Source organism: Adiantum capillus-veneris, chromosome 8 (genome assembly GCF_014529385.1).
Source record: "Adiantum capillus-veneris isolate H3 chromosome 8, ASM1452938v2, whole genome shotgun sequence".
NCBI lineage: Eukaryota > Viridiplantae > Streptophyta > Polypodiopsida > Polypodiales > Pteridaceae > Adiantum > Adiantum capillus-veneris.
The window spans coordinates 140,117,396-140,135,314 of NC_140938.1; the positions used below are offsets into that span (position 1 = coordinate 140,117,396).

The 17,919-nt window shown below is 45.6% G+C and overlaps 1 protein-coding gene across 1 annotated transcript in view; it reads right to left on the reverse strand.

Moving 5' to 3' along the window:
• Nucleotides 1-2,633: 2,633 nt before the first annotated feature.
• The window catches only part of LOC147453064 (putative LRR receptor-like serine/threonine-protein kinase At1g56140), a 120,908-nt gene continuing 105,622 nt past the window's right edge, over nt 2,634-17,919 (reverse strand). Inside the window, exons 7-13 of the mRNA XM_086518568.1 lie at nt 5,099-5,294; nt 4,842-5,006; nt 4,621-4,763; nt 4,213-4,423; nt 3,907-4,135; nt 3,648-3,798; nt 2,634-3,383 (exon numbers count right to left, since the gene is read on the reverse strand). Coding sequence (XP_086374694.1) covers nt 3,108-3,383; nt 3,648-3,798; nt 3,907-4,135; nt 4,213-4,423; nt 4,621-4,763; nt 4,842-5,006; nt 5,099-5,294 — 1,371 coding nt within the window. The 3' untranslated portion in view covers nt 2,634-3,107. The remainder of the gene's footprint in view (nt 3,384-3,647; nt 3,799-3,906; nt 4,136-4,212; nt 4,424-4,620; nt 4,764-4,841; nt 5,007-5,098; nt 5,295-17,919) is intronic.

Consider the following 17,919-nt stretch of genomic DNA (forward strand, 5'->3'; position numbering starts at 1 on the left):
GAGGGGGGTTAAACTATGAAAGGGGTGGGGGGGGGTGTGTGTGTTAAGGTATGGCAAAGAGAATGGGGGAGGGGGGGCGGGGTTTTTTTTTTAAAAAAAATAAAAAATAAATAAATAAATAAATAAATAAATAAATAAATATTTTAAACTTCCTACGTGTAGAAGAAGGTGGGGACATCCTACGCGTTAAAACATTTTGGGGGGGGGGGGGGGGGGGGGGCGGGGGGTTTGAAACCCTACGCATAGAGGAAGGGGGAGGGACATCCTACGCGTAGCATGTGGGGAGGGGGGGTGGGCCTGCAGAGGCAGTGCGAGGGAGGCGGCACAACGGCGCAGCAGCGCGCGGGCAGGTGCAGGCGGGCATAGCGGGGCTGCAAGTGGGCAGAGCGGGGCTGCAAGTGGGCAGAGCGGCGTGCGAGGGGGGCGCGGGGGGGCAGCGAGCAGGGCAACGAGCAGGGCGAGGGGGCAGCAGGGCGCAGGCACGAGTAGGCGCAGGCGGACAGGGCGAGGGGGTAGCAGGGCGCGGGCGAGAGAGAGAGAGAGACACAGTACCTGGACAACATCATCTTTGTACACAGTACCTGGACAGCCGCCCCTCCCTGACCCCCCCGATCCATGCCCACACATGTGTCTTTTTCACCGCTGAGATGGTGAAGAAAGCTATTGACAGGATGAAGACTGGAAGAGCATATGATCATGACGGCCTAGTCGCTGAGCATTTCATGCATGCCAAAGACCTACTAGCAGAGCTTCTAGCAGTTATGTTTAACCCGGCCATGTGTGAGGGCCTACCGGACACTTGGAGCCTATCTACGATCGTACCTATCTTCAAATCAGGAGACCCCATGGAGCCTAGGAATTATCGCACTATTATGATTGGGCACACACTGGCACGGTTGTATGCATCCATTCTTGAGCAACAGCTGAGTAGATGGGTAGAGAGAGAGGGAATACGTGCAACTGGGCAGGCAGGATTCAGGAGAGGCTTCTCTACTCTTGACCATATCCTGACACTCAGGGCCATCATCGAGGAAGGCAGATCTCATGGGAGACGGATCTATTGTAGCTTTGTGGACTTCCGCAAAGCTTTCGACACAGTACCCAAAGCTAGACTGATGCGCAGACTACAGGAAATGGGAGTACCCACATAACTCATTTGGTGGACCATGGCATTGTACAGATCAGTAGTAGGGCATGTATGCACCCCAGAGGGACTTTCTACACCGGTTCACTCCACTATTGGGGTGAAGCAGGGCTGCCCGCTCTCTCCTACTCTTTTCGGTATGTATGTGGACGAGATTTCTGACTACATTGACACCGATGGAGATAAAGGTGCTCAGTTGGTAGGGACATGGATTCCACTTTTGTTATATGCTGATGACATAGTGTTGATCTCCGAATCCCCAGAGGGAATGCAACGTCAATTGGATGCTTTGCATACGTTTGCCCACGAAAGTGGTTTGTTTGTCAACCTGGGTAAAACCAAGGTTATGGTGTTTAATACCACCCCACAGTGGATCAGGAGGTCAACACCTACAGTCACATAAGGCCAGGAGACTGTGGAGTACACAGACGCTTACACTTACCTTGGAGTGGTTTTTAGCGGACTTGCATTCTCACTCAGAAGAGCAGCTCATACCAGACTTACTAGAGCCCACGCAGCATTGGGTAGATTGGAAAGGACGTGTTCGTAGGTTCAGTTTCAGGAGCCCCGGACGAAGCTCTGGCTATATGACACCTTGGTGGCTTCAGCATTGCTCTATGGGGCTGAGATATGGGGACCTTCACTAGATCACCACGGGAGGCCGGGTCGCACAGATGGTTGGGGGAACATGGAGAAACCTCTCGTCTCTATGATCTCGCGGCTCATTAGAGCCAAGGCATCAATACCGCGAGCCATTATCCGAGCAGAGCTAGCGTCCCCCCCACTAGTGGTGGAGGCGCTCACCAGATCAGTCTCCTTCATAAACCACACATGGGAACTTCCTAGAAACAGATATGCTCGCATAGCACTTGAATCCTCTCGACAATTAGCCATACAAGGAGATACAACATGCTGGTATGGGGAGATGACATCATGGTTTCAGGCACATGGGTTCAGCATCGACAGGCTGCCACCATTCCATTACTCATTGGATGCACCATCTCTCACTCTTACACAGTTAGAGATCACCAAGCTCATCCACGAAGACCTGACCCAGCTAGACACAAGGAGGACATGGATACAACCAGCACAGGAATTGGGCACGAAGATGGCTTTCTACAGAGACCACCTTCGCGAGAGAGAGAGAGAGAGAGAGAGAGAGAGAGAGAGAGAGAGAGAATCTACAATTTGCTCTTTTTTTTAGGTGGTGCACATTTAATTACGTTAGCAAATATGAAAATATAACGTGTTGAACGCTAATAAGGCTTGCTAAATTAATTCAGGCTAATGGCGCGATAGAATTCATGATTAATTACATCCTAACGCCTTTCCCCAATGTGACTAAGAAAGATGAGTTTTCTTACAGTGAGAAATGAGCGTACAGCCCAATGTGCTTATATGCGACTACTCTCTTTTCTTATGTTGTCATGGACAAGCATACGAAGCACACATTGGGCCATTCCACACAACATACACATTGGGCCATTCACACTCTCAACACACACACTGGGCATTTGCATTTATGATGAATCAAACTCTGACATGCGTCCTCTATGTCCCAAAATACAACGAGGATTGTTTACAAAGTAGCATAATGTACACCATCTCTATGTCCCAAAATTCAATGAGGATTGTTTATAATATACAAGTAGCATAATGTACACTGAACACATCATTTGCATTGGGACAAAATAACAGCCAATTGTATTCTGGAAGGAAGTATCAGCATGATGAATTTTAGCACATCCCTCATGCATAGCATCAAACATCTGCATTCTCTGGGTGGTGAAATTGCTGTTCAATATGCCTGCGCTTTTCTTCCACGCTGGCCTATGATCCGAACCTCGGCTGTACACTAGGTCTTTTGATCAGCAATGAGTTACAGAAGCTCCATGAGAAATATCTCCTGCTAAACCGTAACATGAAGCTCCTATATGAATAATTCATCATTCGATGTACCCTACTAGAAGGTGGTTTGTCTGAAGGTGGTGTTGCTCCCCTGCAATGACAGTTGATTATGATGAGCTGAGAACCCAGACCTATTGATGGTGAGCTTGATGTCCAGGCTTCCTGTCAACATGGAGAGAGCCTCAGACATCTTGGGCCTCATTTCCGCGGTGGACTGAGCACACAAGAGTGCCACATGCACAGTCCTTGCGAACTCCTCCATTGCAAAATTGCCTCCCAAGGACTCATCTGCAAGATTCTCAATCCTCTTCTCCTCATAAAGTTGCCATGCCTGCATCACACAACCAATGGCAGCCCATAAAGTTAACCATAAATTTGCATGAACAGATGGCCCAAAACCAGATTGCACCCTTGGCTTGATACAGTATGCATTACTGACGCGACTCTTAGTTTACATGCACAATCCTTGGAGTTGACAGAAAAATGGGAGTATGCACCACTTTCATGGCTCCTATTCCCCATCTTGTCAAGAGAAAACGTCTTAACAAACATGCTGGTAACAGGATGTTTAGCTTGTTGTGTGTAAAGAACTCACCCATTCTCTCAAGAAAATTTGCTCTTCAGGAAGTTGGGTATTTATGTTGCTCCTGCCACTCAAAATCTCAAGTAAAAGAATCCCAAAGCTGTACACATCTGCTTTCTCTGTGAGTTTTCCTCGTATGGCGTACTCTGGGTCTAGATACCCACTTCAAGATTCAACACAAGTTCAAAGCTCAATTAGGACAAGTGACAGCCACTCAAAAAGAAGAAAAAAACCTTCATACATAAGAAAACCATTATAGATGATGATATACATGGTTCCTGCAACACGGGTGGTAATATGGATCTTATCATCTCCAAAAAGTTTTGCCAGCCCGAAGTCGGCAATCTTGGCATTGAGCTTCCGGTCAAGAAGAACGTTTCCAGCTTTTATATCCCGATGCACGATGCGTGTCCTTGATTCTTCATGCAGATACGTAAGTCCTTGTGCTATCTGAATACAGATTATGAATCGGGTCGTCCAGTCCAAACTCAGCTTCTTCTCTGTTCAACAATTTATTCAGCACCTGGGCATGTTTCTTTGGTACAAATCCAGTAATGAAAGGAGGTTAACATCGTACTGAAAAGTGCCTGATAAAGGCTGTTGTTTTCGAGGAGCTCCAAAACCAGGATTCTACAATTCCCTTCAACACAGCAGCCTAGTAGCTTGACAAGATTGCGATGCTGTACAGCAGATATTGTCCCTACCTCATTTATAAATTCTTGGTTGTCTTTGTCTGCGCTACAGGAGAGCTGTTTGATAGCCACCATTGTGCCATCAGCCAAAGCTCCCTGTCCCAAAAAAAGGTAGGTATCAAGGGAAAGTAAAAAGTGCAAACGAGCAGTCTAGGCAAAATTATTGAAGCCCAAAAATTATTAATGCTCTTAATCTTTGACTCCTGAAACTCGTAGTGCACATGCCTTGACAAGGAACCTTGCAGTCTAAAGGGTGTTCAAATGCCAAACGACGAAGAAAACAGTGCCAGGACCTTGTAAACACTTCCAGAACCTCCTTGACCAAGCTTGTTTTTCTCATGGAAGTCCTCTGTAGCGATCCTTATTTGATTGAATGTGAAAATTTGTGGTTTAACTTCGACACAAGGAATCTCCCAAGCACCCATGGAGGCTTCAACTTCAATCAACATTAATAAAGCATGAAAATGCTGGACATGGTGTTTCAGTATGTTAAAAGTAGCACAATTCAATATACCTGCGTTCTGCAAATTGAAGGATTTGATTTTCAGTTTCCTTCTCCTCCTCCTCATGACATGAAGTATAATACAGCCAACCATTAAAGCAGTAGCCAGAATGCATGATCCCAAAATTGCAGAAAGCTTTCCAGTTTTTGAAGGAGATGATTTTGGTAATTCAAATTCTGGGCTTGTTCCAGTGGTAAAAGGACAAAACTTCCATCAGATGACTTCAAAGATAGCACAACATGAGATGTAATAGCATCAAAGAAATCACCTGCAATCACACGTACAGCTGAGATCAAAGGTCCGTAAGTCCACGTGTCTGGAACACAGCAAGTACCTTTGCCAGACCATAGAAGGTGAATCTCAAGCACATTCTGTGTAACATTGATGTGATAAGACTTTACCACAGCTGAAAATGAGCCATTTGCAGCTGCACGGATGTCAAAATCTTTCTCTTTTCTGTCACCCTTACAAAAGGCAAACAGAAGAAACTGAGTAAAAGGAAGCCTCATGCTGCAAGTTTATCAAATATACATTCTAGTGCTGACATAGTGTATTTTAAAAAAGAGAAGTGTCATTAGGATTTCCAACATGCCTTGCATAGTTGCACAAGCATCTTCCGAAGAGCAAGAGAAAGGTCACATACAATTAATGAGTTAAACCTTCACATACAACCGGCCTATGTGTCAACCCACAATACTCATGCTGTCCTGTAACTCCTTCCCGAAGAATAATCCGATCTCTCTACTCTTGACGTCCCATGACATCTTGTGGTGTATCGCTCACTCTCACCGGATGCCCTGTACTTGAGATAAGTCCCTTTGCGGACTTTGATGAGTCTTTATGAGCACCATAATGCCTCTCCTCTCCATAACCATGTCCATCTGCCCCAAGATGTTTGTGACGGACTTTAGGGTTAGGGTTTCCATTGCAATGTCAAAGAGGCAATTGATCACTGCCTCCTCTGGCCCCAGCGATGGTGACCTCACCGCTAAAAACATGGTCATCACTTACCTCTAGTTATAGCAGCTGCAAAATGGTCAAAGAGACAGTTGATCACTGCCTCCTCCGGCTCCGGTAATGGGTACCTCACCACTGAAAGCATGGTTGTTACTTTTGCTATAGCAGCTGCACAACCACCAAGTACGGACAGTGCTGCTGACACCACTCCTGCTTCATCGACTCCGACAGAGAGTAACATCATTGGGGCCTTCATCTTCGAGAGGTGTTAACCTTGGCTAGAGCAGTAGCGCTCACCCGAGCGAGATGACCACTTCCATCCAGGAGGAGTCTCACATGCCCACATCACACATAGATCAAAGCTATCATTGAGCGCCATTGGAGGCGGATGCCTTGACATCTTAGTCACACAGACCTACATCTTCCCATGAGGGAGACACTTCATAGAGAGAGCATGTTTCAGTGACACCTTGTATGTTTGGACGATGGATGTAATTTCTAGATAGGTAGCTCATTTCAGCCTTTACAATTAGGCTACTGTTATGTTTATCTCAGATGAGAGATTTCCTTCATTGTTTGTGCTGGTTTGGTATCATAGGCCACATTGGCCTTTAGAGACGTTAGTATCCTCTTTTCTTTCTTTCTTTCAACAAACTACTGATTCTCCCCCTTTAAACCTATCTTTGTCTCTTTAAAACTGTTTCTCTCACTCTAGAGCTGATTGTCTTTGAATAAAGAGAATCAGCTAATTCTCTTTGAAAATTGTTTCTCTCACTCTAGAGCTGATTCTCTTTGAGTAAAGTTTCTCTTTACGACGTAGACTTTCTCTCTTGCATTTTGCTTCTGGTTTACTTTTGTGAGCCCAAAAAGAACCTTGCTTTTGTAAGCCAAAGAAGCATCCAGTTTTTGCTTCGAGTTTTTGAGCTGCATATAAAGGGCTGACTTTAGCCTTGCTGCTTTTAGAAGGTGCTCCAGCATTATGGGCCCTTTATCAGGGACCCATGGGGTGGAGCTCATGTGTCTGGCCATTGTGGCCCCCCTACAATAGAGCTTAAATGTGATTTTGACAAACACTAGATTGTCTAAAGTGCTAGATGTGGAATGGTCAGTTACATAAACTGGCTCTCAAGCACACCGTGTAACTCAAGTATGGTCGCCAGATTGATAAGTAGATCAAACCACCAAGTACCTTCTCAATGATAAAGGCTCCTCTTGTGGCTTCTAATGGGTCTCTTGGTGATGGAAGCTCTGGATCAATCCTCCTCTTTGCAATGGATGTGGTTGCAAATGTAGGCTCACGATGCCTATGAACTTTGACGGTGGTCAACCCATTGAGGCTTCACATCATGACTCCTGATTGCTAGGAAGAAGCAAATGATGCTAAGTGCCGTGTCCCGCCAAAGACAGATAGGTGATGGTCTAATGCCTCATCTAGACCGACTTGATGTCTTCAATGATATATCAGAGATGGCTGGCCAAAACTCATAGAATCCTGGGCTGCTAATCTCCGTCACTACGGCCTGCCGGACTGGGAGGCTGTCAATAGGGCCAATTTTCTGCTGAATCATGCTGATTTAGAGATCCATTTAGCTTCCACTTGCTAGCTGTCTGTTCCTCCTTTGATAGGCCCCGGACAGAGGAAAAGCCTTGCTGTATTTCCTTCTTAAAATACCAGTCTCTGACTGACCGTGATCACTTCGGAGAACTCTTGCGCAGATGCTCTTTTCTTCTCAGCACTAGGGATCCTTAGTTTTGGGTACTCCAACTAATTAAGTTTAACTGAAATAGTGCCTGCTGAAAATGTAAGTTTTGTAAGTGCACATCTCAATAGCGGCATGTCTGGTCAGCTTGAGAATCAAGTCATGACTGGGACCTATCCTAGGCTACGGGATGGAGCTCTAGGAGATAAACGAGTAGGGGAGTACAACCATCATATGCGAGAGAGAGAGAGAGAGAGAGAGAGAGAGAGAGAGAGAGAGAGAGAAATGAAATGAAATGTTATATTAACGTCTTCAAAAGGCCAAAGTGACCTATGAGACCAGAAAGTTACAATATGCCTTCTTCCGTCGCACATGGCGTCGAAAAGCAATCCGAGACTGTCTGTAAGTGACGACTCCTAAAAGAAGATCCCTCTGAAGCTGGGCTCTCATTTCTCTGCACTCCTCATCATACCAACTATTCTGGGGCATGCTCTCAGAATGTCGTTTCTTGCCTGGTTGAGTGTGTGGGTATGCCACTGATGCAGCCCCATGCAGTGGCTCACTCAGTAGAGTGATGCACTCCTCCACTGAGAGGCCTGTACCATTTGTGCCAGCTGTGCCTTCCAATAGACGGTCCAGATCTCGTTTGTATAGACGAAATCAGTCTCTGGTGTAAATGTATAGCGGGTATGTGACCTGCCTCCTGATGTTTGGGTTGTACTATACTGAAATTTAACGGACAATGTCAAGAGAGCATGATCTACTGCTATGCCCACTGGCCTAGCTCCCACTTTGAAATCCTGAATGCAGGGGATAAAGGTCGGATGTGTCATAACATAATCCACTGTACTGGCCCCATGTCTGTGTGGAAAGCATGTGAAACTGGCTGCTTCAGGAGATCGCTGTAAGCCATTAAGTATGGCTAATCCATGTGTATTCGTCATTTCCATGAGGTATCTCCCATACTCTGTCTGCTCTCTGTCATCTGAGCATCTGTCAAGTCTCAACTCACCCACATCCAGCTCTCTAAGCATCTCATCTGAAGTGTCGTAGAAGACTGTCTAAGAGAGAGAGAGAGAGAGAGAGAGAGAGAGAGAGAGAGAGAGAGAGAGAGAGATTTTATTATCGTCCTCGGAGGTCAAATATGACCTATGGGACCAAAGTTACATGTGATGTAGTATGTGTATGGCTGATGAGTGACTCGATGCTCCAAAATTGTAGTGATGAGAGTCGCAATGGAGAGCCCACACTTTGGCTCGGAGAGGAAAGTGTGTAGGTCTAAGTTATGGCTGAAAATGTGAGAGAAGTAAGTTCGGATGTGATCAAAAGCTGAGCACTCTAGTAGTGTGTGGTACTCAGACTCTCGAACTTGCAGTGACCATAATGTGCACAATCGATTTGACTCTTCTCCATTGCCCCAACGCCCTATCTCGCATCGAAGGAAATGGGAGCTAAGCCGAATTGCTGCGATAGTGCGTATCGCGGACAAGGGAATAGGCTCAAGCATGTAAGTGTGAGTACGGTTTCCTCTCTCAGCGAAGAACATGGTTTTGTAGTTGGGGGCAATATAGGTGGTGTAATGTATGAAGCGTGACCCACCGGATTTCTCCCAAGCCGTAATACATTGGCGTTGTAGAAAAGCTTCATTCACTTGAGAGTCAATTGAAGCATCATGTAGCAAGTGTAATGCATCCCATCTCCCAAACCACTTCTTTATGTCTTGCATCCATCCCGTGCTCAAGATCTTGCTTTTATGCGTCTTTTGAACTTTTTTGCTTGCTTCCCATGCAATTGTAGGAAGTCGATGTGAAGGGTTTTGACGCATCTATATCATGTACTCCACAACCCTTTCCATGCCCATAACCTCAATTGGAAGAGATCCCAACTCAAGAAGTAGGAGCATATATGGTGTTTGTGTCTTAACTTGGAGAAAGTTTGTAAGAAAACGCTTTTGGACATTCTCAAACTCTTTCCAAGTAGACTTTGAGATGCTCCCGCCCCACACTTCAACTCCATAAAGAAGAACCGGTGTCACCAATGCATCAAAACGATACTTCTTGAGAACCCAACACTTGATGTTTCCCGCATTACACATGTTCTCAAATGCATAATATGCTCTCTTTCCCGCTTCCAAACGACGCATAGCACATTCATGCCACTTGTGATTGGATGGAACCTCAAGGCCAAGGTACTTAAAGCTCTCAACAACTTCAAGTGTCTCGTTGTTGTACACAATGCATGGCTTCTCCTTATGGTTGGTTTTCACAAGCATAACCTTTGTTTTGGATTCATTTACAATTAGCCCACTATGCAAGCAAAAGTTCTCAAGGACAACCATAAGCTTTTGTGCATCTTCTAAAGTGTGTGCTAGAAGCACTACATTATCCGCATACAACAAAAGCATGATTACCGCATTGCAAATAGTGACCTCTTCAATGCCTTCTTCTTGCATAAAGTCAAGTACCATTTGTTCCAATTGATCGATGCATAGACCAAAGAGAGTTGGTGACAATGGAAATCCTTGTTTAACCCCAATAGTGCTTACAAAAATTTCTGAAATTTCTCTTTCCATGCGCAATTGACAAATCACCTTCTCATAGATTCGAGAAACCGCAAGCATAAACTCACTTGGCACTTGGAGTTCTTCCATCCTTCTCCACAAATTGTTACGTGGAATCATATCAAAGGCTTTCTTAAAGTCCACAAAACAACAATATAATCGCTTGCCTTTCAACCGACTTTCCTCCATGAGAACACGAAGAGTGACAAGATGATCAATGGTGCTATAGCATCGACGAAAACCTGCTTGTCCCTTTGCACGCTTGTCATTCTCTTCAGCCCAATCACTCAATTTCATCTCCATTATGCACCCAAACAACTTTGCCATAAGAGACCCAATCATTATAGTCTGGTAGTTGCTTACATTCTTTACATCCCCTTCTTTATGCAAAGGCTTAACCCAATTAGTACTCCAATCATAAGGCATACCATGTTGAAGTGCAAGGTTGAACATATCACACATCCACTCATGGGTAAAATCTCCCGTCCATTTGATCATCTCTGGTTTGATACCTTGAAGATCTCCCGCTTTGCGAGTGGCCAACTTTTCAAGCCCACCGCATACATCCTCAATAGTAAAAAAAGACGGCATACATGGGAGTGAACCATAAAATGGCATTTTTTCAGTATTTGCTTGCTCATATAATTGCCTACAATGTGTGTACATATCCACTAGACTCAAGTTACCAAAATTCTCAACCCGCTTGCCTCTCAAGTTTCTCCAAAATCTTCCACATGCATGTGCCTTTTCTTGGACTTGAAATTCTTGTTGCTTTACTTCCCATCTTCTTCTTTTCTTTTGAATCAATGCCTTGTATGTATGCAAATGACTTTGATAGTTGTCTCTGTCCATAGTTGCATCAAGCTTTATCAAGGACTTTCGAGCATCTTGATATTCTTTATCAAACCACCTTTTGCGTGATCTATCTTTGTTGATACCATGGAGATGCTTTATGGCAAAGCATTCTTCCGCACAAGAACAAATAGCTTTCTTGAAAGCTTCCCATTTAGTTTCCAATGGTGCATCACATTGAAGCTTTGTCATCCATAATTTTTGCTCAACCATTTCAATATACATTGGTGCCCGTTTGAAATTCATACATAGTGATAACTTCTCTTTCCTTTGGCTGAGATTATCATGCTTAGTTGCTTCTCCACATGAAAGGTCAATACATAAGGTGCGATGGTCGGATTCCGGGGTCCATTGACCAAACATAAAACTCTTTATGCGATACATGATGGCTTCAGAGAGTAGCATATAGTCAATCACACTATCCCTATTATGTCTCCTACATGTAAATCCATTGGTTCCACTCCACAAAGATACACCATTGGCAATGAGCATACCCGTGCTATTACACATGTGTAAAAGTAACTTTCCATAGTGATCCGGCTCTTTCTCATCCATTGAAGTACGATCATACAAGTGAACTTCCTCCAACTCCCTTGAAATGTATGGCATATCAAATTGTTGAGTATCATGTTGCAATGTTTTTGTGCGAGCATTCATATCCCCAAATACAATAACATCACCTTCACCTTTGAAATAAGCAATGTCCTCTTCCAAATCAGAAAATGGTTGATCTCTATCCATACAAGCATAAAAGGGAGAATCATGATGAGGAATGTAGCAACCGGCTACAAAAATGGGTGCTCTTTTTGGTGTCATAATTTTCAGCCATACATAATGTTTGTACTTGTCATCTTTCACAATTGATACAAAATCTTCCAATCCTTTCTTAACCATACATGCTAACCCTCCCTGTCCTCTTCGTTGCTTGAGATTCTTTGACCACATCAATGAATGTACATTGTAATCCTCCAAGCAGTTAATCCTTTGTGTATCATGCTCCCAAGTTTCAACAAGAAGTACAACATCGGCTTTGCTTGTTAGTTCATCAATGCCAACCCCCGCATTCCATGGGTATTCATTACAATTCCAAAAGCATGTTTTCAATTGTAACTCGGTCTCATAGGTCACGCATCCCTATTTTCTTGAGAGACTTGCCTCCTCCTTGGGCACATTTTCTTCATGAGAGATCTCCTTGTTTTTATTATTCTTTTCCTCATATGCCTTGCGACGCATATTTTGTTGCTTAATAGTGCGATCTTCACATACAAAACATTTTGTATCCCTCAAATAGATCCAACTATTATCAAGGATAATCTTTCGCTTGGTCTCATCCGGCATGGTGCATACAATTGGCCGTTCTCCCGAGCGAGGAGCTCCTTGCTTCTCCACTCTATGTGCTCCATAGACCATAATTCCGGACATGCCAAAGTGGGTTTTGAAGAAATCTTCAATAACAATGGCAAGAGAAGGAGGTGTCTCTAACTTCTCTTCGGGAATTCCACGAATAACAATGTTCTTGGAACGTCGCTCCCGTTCCTTCAACTCCTCCACATCCACATTCTCAACATTCTTTGTTTGAACCATAGCTTGCATGAGTGAGGAATTAGAAACCACATTGCTACCACATACATCAGCCCAAGACTTGTTTGTGCATACATTTTTCATGTCGCATACATCTCAGCTCATAGTGTCAAATTTCTCCTCTTTCAATACATGGTCATGCTCTACTTTGCTCATCCGCTCCTTCAAAGCATTCAAGTCCACAAGAGAGCGTTTACATTCCTTGACTTCCTCTTCAAGTTGCATCAAACGTGTTGTTTGCATCTCAAGTGTCCTCTTGAGATTCTCATTCTCAACCACAAGTATCCTTAGTGTGCCATTCTCCATTGCAAGTGCTTGTAAGTCTTCGCCTTGTTTGTTTACGTTCTCTTGCAATGATACCAAGTACGCCATGATCATGGTTTCCGATGTCGTTGGTTGGGTGGTTGTGTTGCTATCTCCACACTTAGGAGATTTTGGATCATTTTCCACAATGGTTGTGGACCTTGTTGAAGAAGAAGAACCCTTGCGAGTGCCGGAAGACATTGTATGTAAAATAGGAGATGAGAATCAATTTTGTTGAACCTATTCACTTCGGAAATGCTGCTACAGAAATGCCTTCCATAACTTTGAAAATTTTTGTCTTTACATCAATGCGTAGAGGACTTCGTGCTCTTCGATTGAGGCTATAGATCACCCAAATCGGAGTTCGGATGAAGAAGTTATGATCAAAAGAGTGGACTGCTGAAGTTATTCCGGGGTCCATCTAGCCAACGAGGAGTTGAAAGAGAGAGAGAGAGAGAGAGAGAGAGAGAGAGAGAGAGAGAGAGAGAGAGAGAGAGAGAGAGAAATGAAATGAAATGATATATTAACGTCTCAAAAGGCCAAATTGACCTATGAGACCAAACTGATTACAATGGTGAGTCTAGTACCAAGTAAGGGTACAAACAAAGAAAACTACAAACTAGAAACTGAGATAGGAGTGCTACCGACTCTTATGGGTGGCTGGTAAGCTGAGCAATGGTATAATGCCACAAAGGTACAAAATGGGGATAAGTGTCACTATGATACAATATAACAGTAGCGTGAAGTCTATCCTGATTGACACTCTGGGTGTTGTGCTAGAATCCTGTGGATCCTCTGCCGCAATCTCTGTCGGTGCTGCGTGGCTCCCCTCCTCAATCGTGGTCATCTCGATCTCCCCAACTCTCTAGCTCGGTCAATGAGAGTACCACTGATGTGTGTATGGGTGGGAACCGAGCTCTGTGGTGGTGGTGGCCCCTTTGCCTCTGTGGTACTCAGATTGAAGAAATTTGAGATGCGTCTCTGGGACTGTCTCTGTCTATGCCCTCTCAATAGAGAGTCTCTATGTCTCTGTATCTCAAGTAGAAATAATCAGAGACATCTCTGATCCTGATATCTCATGACTCTATCTAATGAGTCAAAACCATCTCTAAATAAGCAGTGAAAGCGTCCCCATATCTCATAGTAGACTGTGCAGTGACATTTGTAGTGAAGCTCTGTCTATGGCTCTGCATGGCATAACTGACATATCCTACTGTCTGCTGGTATGCCTCTGAATCTACCCGTCTCAATCCCAAGCAGGTGTGAAGATGTGTGTATCTGGCCTATGGCACATCGTAACCCATGAGATAGATGTGTGTCCATGTAGCTGGGCCGTGTGACAAATCCGTCTGTCGTGAGTTGGAGAAGTGTAGCAGGCTACAATGTCACTTTCACAGGACACTCAGTTAGTACGGTTGGTCTGGCCTGGTTCACACTAGTCGGACACTGGACGGACTCTGTGGGCTGGGCAGTGACACGTGGTAGGATACGGACGGTGGTCTAGTGGACATCGTGGCCAGGTCACCACCACCACTCACTTTGGAGATTGGCTTAGGTGGCTGACATTTATGAGCCGTTGGGTCATTATCATCATGGGCTTCACCTTTTGTCCAGCATCGTCGTCGAGAGCAGCGAGTCTTGCACAGAGCACTGCTTCACCATCCTTGCACATCTGAGCCTCGACACCCCCATTTGTACCTGTGAGTCCTGGGCTGGAGCTGAGTGTGCTGCCACGCCAGAGTCTGTACATGGTTCTTTGAGCTAGTCGAGTCTAAATGTTCTGGTCCACTGTTGTGTCTCTGTTGTTATCCATTGTTTCTGTGTTTCATTCTGTTTGAGAGAGTTTCCATTTGTTTGAGTGAGATTGTCACGCACATTGCACTAAGGGGCACCCACACTGTAGAGAGCACGACACATTATCCGCGCTACAGGTGCTCTCATTTTGGCGATCACGGTGGGACCTCAATTGAAGTCTCACTCTCTGTTGAGTACAAGTAAAGCAGCTAGCTGGTTTTTCTTTGTCTCGCCTGTGCTGGTCTGGTCTAGTTTCACCCTAGACAGCTTAATCTAGCTGGTCTAGTCTCTCACCTTGCTGGTCCTCTCTTGCCCTGGTCCACCCAGTCCTCGTCCCTGGTCTAGTCCTCCTCGTCCCTGGTCTAGTCCTTCTCGTCCTGGTCTAGGCCAGTTGGTCTAGTCACTCGCTTGGTCTACTAGGCTAGTTGGTCTAGTCACTCGCTTGGTCCACTGTTCAACCAGGTGAAGTTCTTCTTGCCCAAAGCTTGGTTGGGGTGGTGGTTACTGCATGACACATACAAGGCGATCATTAGAGCGTCAAAGCGCACTACTGAGCCCCCAGAAGTACTACCACAGACGACGCCAACCTTTGGTACCCAGTGGAAGTATATTAACACCATCACCCATACCTACACATACAGCTCCCTCCATTCCTTCAACCGGTTCTACATCCTCCTCCAGGTCACCTTCTCCGGTAAGGCTCTCCCCCATTTTGTTACAGCAAGCTAGTGAGCAATAGGCTCAGGAGCAAGAGGCCATGGAGGAGCTCACTAGTGTTCTGGCCAAGGTGAACATCAAGTTCCCTACCTTCAAGGGTCTCTCCACAGAGGATGCTGATGACCATGCTCGGAGGTTTGTTTCTCTTTGCAGAGGTCGTGGCCTCAAAAGAGAAGACGCCTACCTTGTGCTCTTTCCGTCCACCTTGGATGGTCTTGCAGATAAATGGTACAGTCAGTTTGCTGAAAACCACTTTGCTACTTGGACTATGTTAAGACAGCAGTTCTGTGAAGCTTTCTGACCTGGGGATTATCAAGAAAAGATTCTAGATGAGTTGGCCAACCTGTTGCTCCAGCCCAAGGAGACATTTTCCGAGTTCATGACCAGAACAAAGTCCCTGGTCGCCAAGCTGCCTCAGCAACCAGGAGAATTTATGGTGAAGAAGTGGGTAGAGAAGGCTCTGCCTAAGACTTCTCAACAAAAGCTCAGAGAAAGTCTCCGTCCTGAAGCCAGTCTGGAGGACTTTGTTGCTGCTGCTACTAGAATAGAGGGAGCTAGGAAGCTGTTCACTGACTCTCCTCAGGTAGAAACTGCCCCTGCACTCGTGGACAGTCCATCAGACCCCTTGACTTCTTTACGCAGGGAACTGGAAGCCCTAAAGTTACAGCGGGCCCTTCAGGAAGAGAGATCCTTCTCTCTTAGACAGGAGAAGCCCCCACATCAAGAGGCTTATGATCAACTTAAAAGAGAGCTAGAAGAGCTCAGGTCTCAGCAGGAGACTAAGGCTATGGTATGGTGTAGCTCATGTCGATCTCCAGGGCATCCTTCTCAGGACTGCCCACTTCGAGCTTACTGCCATTTCTGCGAGAAGGCTGGCCATGATGACAAAGAGTGCCATTATCTGAAGGAAATGCGGCAACTACAACAGAGCCTTGCCCCCAACCTTCAACAAGGGTTGACACCTACATCCAACATAGTTTCACCCTATGGTCATCAACACCCTATGCCACCTCTGCTGACAACACCTCCTATGCAAGGTATGCACAACAACTTCGCATCTCCCAATTTTTATCATGCTAATGCTCCCTCAACCCCTCAGAGCTTCTACACGTCACCCTCAAACTCCATGCAACAACCACCTCGTCCGCCGTTCCGTCCCTCCAATCGGCCCATTTTATGCTACAGATGTGGAGAGTATGGGCATTATCAGAGCAAATGCCCTCTGCCAGAAGGCTCTCCTCCGTGCCAACTTTGCCCTGAGGCTCAGGATCACTACACTAAGGATTGTCCAAAACAACGCGCCTCTACCTCTGCAAGCCCAAGTCAGAGCCAACCTGAATTCACCTTTCCCAAGATCAATTTGATAGCAGTTAGTACCAACCCCAAGCCACCACTTTCTGCCCATATGATTGCCTCTCAAGACAAGTTGCAGCTGGTAGAGGAGCCAGCTGGTGTCCTCACACGAGCTCAGAGGGCAGCCCTCGGCCTCAATCTTCCAGCAGGTATAGCCCTTTCCTCCCCAATGCCCACACCTCCTCCAGCAGCTGACATGCCATCTCCTAGTGCTAAGAAAGGATCTTTTACTATGCTCTCCGATATTGATGGGGCTTTCTTAGAAGCAGTTGCTGACTTACAAAAGATCAAGGAAACGGAGAAGACACTGATCCCAAGAGAAAACCTACAGCAGAGACTATATTGAGGAATACCTTTCAGCAAGTGTCATTGTATGACATGCTTCGACTTGATGCAAATTTTCGAAGTGACACCCTTGCCATCATTCAATCTCTGTACCCTGGTGCAGGGTCTAGTGGTGGACACCTCCCAGTGCAGCCCTCCGAATCCTACATGATATCCTATCCCGAAGCTTCACTTACTGATTACAGGAGTCCGCGTCTAACCATTTCTATTATGAGCCGCGAATTCTCAGGGGTCATAGTAGATGGTGGGTCGGGTATCAACCTGATGCCTGAATTCACTATGCTGGCATTGGATCTCCAGCCCACTAGGCCTGCCCCATTCACAGTGACTTTGGCCGACCAGAGGACTGTCTACCCCTTGGGCATTGTAGAAAAGGTGCCTCTGCAGGTTCAAGATTTCACATTCAGCTTGGATTTTGTGGTGGTTCGCCTTCCCCAGGTAGAAGGCGGCTTCCCATTGCTCATTGGCAGACCATGGCTATGACACACGAAAGCACTACATGATTGGGGAAACGATGCAATGTGGATACGAACCCCTGGCTCCCCAATGCAACCGATTCACCTTGAAGGTTGAATGGATCCGGTGGTGCATCATAGTTCCCTGTCCATGGAGTCCAATCCCGAACTGGAACAACCTACTCCGCCGGATGGGTCAGATGAAGACTTGCTAGAGTGGTTGGAGGCTACCAAATCTATGCCTTGTTATGGAGTCTCTATTCACTCTTTGCCTGAAGGAACACCCTCTTCAAATGATTCCACAGCAACTCAATCTAATGTGCCACCTGAGCCTATGAAGAAGCATAAAAGTAGTAAGAAATCTCTTCTACAGCAGTTCACTCCCCTTCAAACATCAACCCCTTTGGTGTCTGCTTCTCAGACCAGAACAAAGCTCTCCTCTGTGTCTAGCAAACTCCCTTCACCGAACCCG